This window comes from Gymnoscopelus microlampas (assembly GCF_963454915.1).
Source record: "Gymnoscopelus microlampas genome assembly, chromosome: 17".
In the NCBI taxonomy this organism is placed as follows: Eukaryota; Metazoa; Chordata; class Actinopteri; order Myctophiformes; family Myctophidae; genus Gymnoscopelus; species Gymnoscopelus microlampas.
Window position 1 is genome coordinate 19555997 of NC_139954.1, and position 4586 is coordinate 19560582.

The window sequence follows — 4586 nt, forward strand, 5'->3', positions numbered from 1 at the left end:
GACCTTTCCAGCAGACAGAGAACTGAAGGAACTGAAATCTCAAGCCATATGTATTTGTCATCTCATCATTATTCTAAGTATTTGTCTCATCAGCAAGAACTGCACAGTGATGGTGAGGGAAGAGAACTTGGAAAGACACTTGCGGACAAACCGCACGTCATTTGACTAGACAATTTCAGCAGACAGAGAACTGAGAAAAATAAATAAACTAAGGAACTGAAATTTCACCCATTATTGCCATATAAAAATATCAAATCAAGTGCAATCATCAGTATGTTAATCATAAATAATGTTTTTTATTATTGTTTGATGTGCATAACACTTTTTTCACAATCATACATATTAAGCTGACTTGACTCTTTGCATTATTTGAATTAGGGGTCTAAAATAAGATGGCTAAATAGATCTCATTAATTAATTTGTTTATATTAACCATTTACCAATATTATATATTTTTTCCCAGTTATTTTCAGCAAGTAACATTGTATGAATTGGGTTTTAAGAAATAAATAGTGTTTTTCATGGAATGAATGGATGAATTTATCGGGTTTCCTAAAAGGGCAAAGCTTGTGTCACAGTTGTAGTTTTAACTGTGCATGTTTGAGTGCTTTGGAAAGAAGAAACTGAGGCTGGAGTAATTGATCTACAAAAATATATAATAAAAATATGCAATACATATTCAATATGAGCTCACATGCAAAATGAGATAACAAACACATTCAGATGAATCAAGGCAGATAATGTTGGACATGTAGCAAGCTGTGGTTTTTAGTGGCTCTCTCTCACACAATGGCTGAGCCATTTCACCCACCACACACACGCACGCACGCACGCACGCACGCACGCACGCACGCACGCACGCACGCACGCACGCACGCACGCACGCACACACACACACACACACACACACACACACACACACACACACACACACACACACACACACACACACACACACACACACACACACACACCACATGCGAATGGAACTTATTTTCCATTCTCTTTATTGTACATAACCAAAAACGATATACACAGTACAAGTGCAAACATTGTCTACTTTCAAAACCAATACCAGAAAAGGTTTGACTTCAAAATAAAGAACAAAAATATATAATGAAATTAAAACATTTTTCAAAACAAAATAAAAAAATGTGTTTGCACGACAGACTATTGTGTTTGTGGCCTTCATATGGACAGAAGTGAACGCGTTTGGGGCGGTTTTGGAGGTGCACTATTGGCCTCTCAACATGCTATTCCAAATTGGGTTTAATTGGATGTTGCATTCATCATTATGGCTTTTTTTATATAAGCCCCACTCACACATTTCTGAAAGCAATTACAGGCAAACAGTACAGCACAGTGCAAAACGGCCTCCTGCAAATTGGGGAAGCCATATAGGAGATATTCTGCTCCAAGCCGTTCCGGCCTGACAGAGATTCAAATAAAATTACTTTTTGGCCTTTTACTCCTTTTTCTCCCCAATTCATGCCAATTAATTTCACCATGGTATCAGGACCTCAATATAAATAAGCCATGGGCTTTTTGGGATTATCCTTTTAGCATCCTTTTGTATAAATGTGTACCACTGTGCTTTTTTTGCAAACTGTTAATAAAGTGTTCGATCAATAAAAATAATTGGACTATCCGTAACATCTCTAGCTACATTGAAGATGCCATCTGATACTCCAAGGTGTCTTGTGGGAGGGGCTTGCGGCAGAGTGTGGCCATCAGTCGCTTCCGGAAAACCGTGCACAGGATCACGTACATGAGCGGATCCAGACACACGTTGGTGGCTGACAGCCACAGGGTGGTGTCCTTGGTGATGCGGATGATGTTCTCTGCTCTGCAGTTATTTGCTGTCTTTTTGGTTTGGTACAGTGTGTAGGGCACACGGATAAAGTGGAAGGGAGCGAAACAGATGAAAAACACTATTACCACCACGAAGACCTTTGCTTTGGCTCTGCGACTGGCCTCTTTAGAGCTGCTCCTGGAGGTTTTGTATGACTCGTACACCTTCCTGCTGATGACGGCGTAGCAGACCACCATCAGAACCAGTGTGCCCCAGAACACCACCTGGACATAGATACATCAACAGAAAGCACAGAAAAGCGTTCACTTCACTGAGATGCTCAGTGTTTGTTTTACTTCCACGGTTGTGCACAAACTGTAGGGCAGAATGTGTACAGAATGAAAACTGCATGATTTGGCTGATAATGTTGTTTACTTCTGGTACTGTATGCATGCAAATGCAAGAGTTGACTGTCAGCTATCACGCCGTGATACCACTTAATAGGAAGTGAATGTAGGACTGTGGTTACTTTTAAGCAGTCAGTTGCTTTATGTACTGTAAGTAACATGAATGTTGTGCTTTGTGTTGATACATTTTTCACACTGTAAAAGTGCTGTAATGTTTTACTCTATTATTATAAACTAAGCAGCAAAATAATATATCACTGTGTTTTCTCACCAACCATTGAGGTAGGCTAACAAAAAAAAGTACAGTTCAAAGGACGGCATATTCCGTTCAAAGGAAGGCATACTCAAAGACTTATTGTATCCTAAGGGGGGGAGGGGGGGGGGGGGGGGGGGGGGCAGGAGGCATACCGGTGATCTTCTGATTACCAGATGGCCTCTCCTTTTGGCTTTGGTGTGCTTTGTAAAACAAAATAATTGGTTGGCCTGTGAAGAAGATCTAGTTTTTGTTTTAAAATGTTTTTTTGTCCTGAGTGCACTGAGAAAAAGATAAAAACACAGACACTTCCCCAAGCAACACGGAGGTATAGCCTTAATAGCATTTAGCGCTGTTTGCCATACCCGTACGGCTTGGCTGGCCTAAGGGAGGCTTTGGCTTTTCACAAATGCTTTGCACCTTTCTTTAACTTTTAATAACAAAAGAAAACAAGCCAAACGATAAATAGTCATAATTATGAATAAATACTATAATGGGGTGGGTTGTTACAAGCATGGATAATTAAATAGGGTAATTTCAGAAAATTTCAGAAAACCCCTAGAGTGAAGTAACAAGCTTACTTCCTTCCCCTGCTATGATGCTATGATGTAATTGCAGACAGTAGGCTAATACAGTATATCACAACAATTGCATTTAGGCAATTACAGTCAAAGGTCATTTCAAAGTTTTGATGTGTTACCTCTTACCTGACAAAAGTAGTTGGATCCTTTATACCAACGCTCACCAAGCTCGCTCTTCAGGGAGGGGCACCGCAGTTTACCTCCAGAGAGCTTTGGTGGCTGGTCACTCAGGATGCTGTTTGGCAGCGATACAACTAACATCACCGCCCAGACAGTTGCACTCAACACCTGTCCCACCCTGACCTGTTGCAGAGCAAACTTCCTAAATGGGTGGACTACCTTCAGGTAGCGGTCCAGGCTGATGAGGCCCAGGAAAAGAATGCTGATGTACATGGAGAGGTAGAACAAAACAGCCGAATAACGGCAGTAGAAGGCATGCAGGCGCCAGGAGCCCACACCAGCATCACTCAGCACCCTCACAGGGATGGTCACAGTCATAAGCATGTCTGCCACTACCTATTGGTGAAAGATCATGTTATTAATGACGTTGTTCTTCTTTTGTCTGTGTATTTATATACAATATATTTCTAGCACAAATCCTTTCACTCACCAGATTTTTTAGATAGACCCTTAATGTGGAGGTCGAGTGGATGTTGAAGAAGATACATGCAGCCAGGCTGTTCAGTACCAGGCCCACTAGAAAGAGGATACAATATAGACAGGGGAAAACCACGGTGGTCACACTGGTATCTGGCATGCACTTCATGGAGTTATTGGCTATTGTGGTGTTCATCTTCACAACCTTGGTGGACCTTAAGAGAGTGGAAAGGAGTTCAGCGAGATGATGGCACGAAAAAAAGAGGAAATAGTGGGAGGAATGAATTTACATTTTGAGAGAGAAACACTGTACATGCATGATGGATAGATAAATACATGTTCCATCAATAGTTGTATTTTGTAGGCTGACTTATCTAAATATGTCTTGGGTATTATTTGCAGTATTTTGTTTTGCCTTTGGGACCAAAACATAAGAGTAACTTCTAGGATGGCTCACTTTAAAACAAACACTTTTACATAGTAACACATTGTGTGTGTGTGTGTGTGTGTGTGTGTGTGTGTGTGTGTGTGTGTGTGTGTGTGTGTGTGTGTGTGTGTGTGTGTGTGTGTGTGTGTGTGTGTGTGTGTGTGTGTGTCCATCCGTGCGTGTGTGATGCTCTTACAATTTATGGTCACTGGAGCTGACATGTAGTTGTCTCAGTCACAGTTTCCTTCTCGGTGAAAGACCCTTTCCTTCAGAGCTTCCTGTTCCAAATGTCCCGTCAGACTCAGAGGTGCTGTGTGACAGTCTCATTATAGTCTGTTGATGGGTGAACACAAAAGACACTCCCCCCCCTCACCACTCTGCTCCTCCCTTTTTCTCCACTGCTCAAACCATATCAAGCAATTCCTTCCAATCAAAACTGATGAGGCTTACTTTGCTCCTTTACTCTTGTCCTATTATTTATTTTTTAAATCGCATGTTCAAGATTCCGTGATATTGCTTGGGCCAGAAA

At 41.3% G+C, this 4586-nt stretch overlaps 1 protein-coding gene across 1 annotated transcript; it reads right to left on the reverse strand.

Moving 5' to 3' along the window:
• Positions 1-1095: 1095 nt before the first annotated feature.
• Positions 1096-4363, reverse strand: LOC311064909 (P2Y purinoceptor 13-like). The gene is made up of 4 exons (XM_084084960.1): positions 4254-4363; positions 3644-3845; positions 3160-3549; positions 1096-2076 (listed from the first exon to the last, which is right to left on the reverse strand). The coding sequence occupies exons 2-4, from the start codon at positions 3824-3826 to the stop codon at positions 1663-1665; spliced, it is 987 nt and encodes a 328-aa protein (XP_083941086.1). The 5' UTR covers positions 3827-3845; positions 4254-4363; the 3' UTR covers positions 1096-1662.
• Between the last annotated feature and the right edge of the window lie 223 nt (positions 4364-4586).

Bases quoted from the DNA above. Each gene is read 5' to 3' on its own strand.
- LOC311064909 (XM_084084960.1), bottom strand. From the start codon at position 3,826: ATGAACACCACAATAGCCAATAACTCCATGAAGTGCATGCCAGATACC. The intron at 3,550-3,643 runs GTGAGTGAAAGG...TTTCACCAATAG, and splicing joins GGGTCTATCTAAAAAATCTG to GTAGTGGCAGACATGCTTAT. The intron at 2,077-3,159 runs GTAAGAGGTAAC...ATCTATGTCCAG, and splicing joins GATCCAACTACTTTTGTCAG to GTGGTGTTCTGGGGCACACT.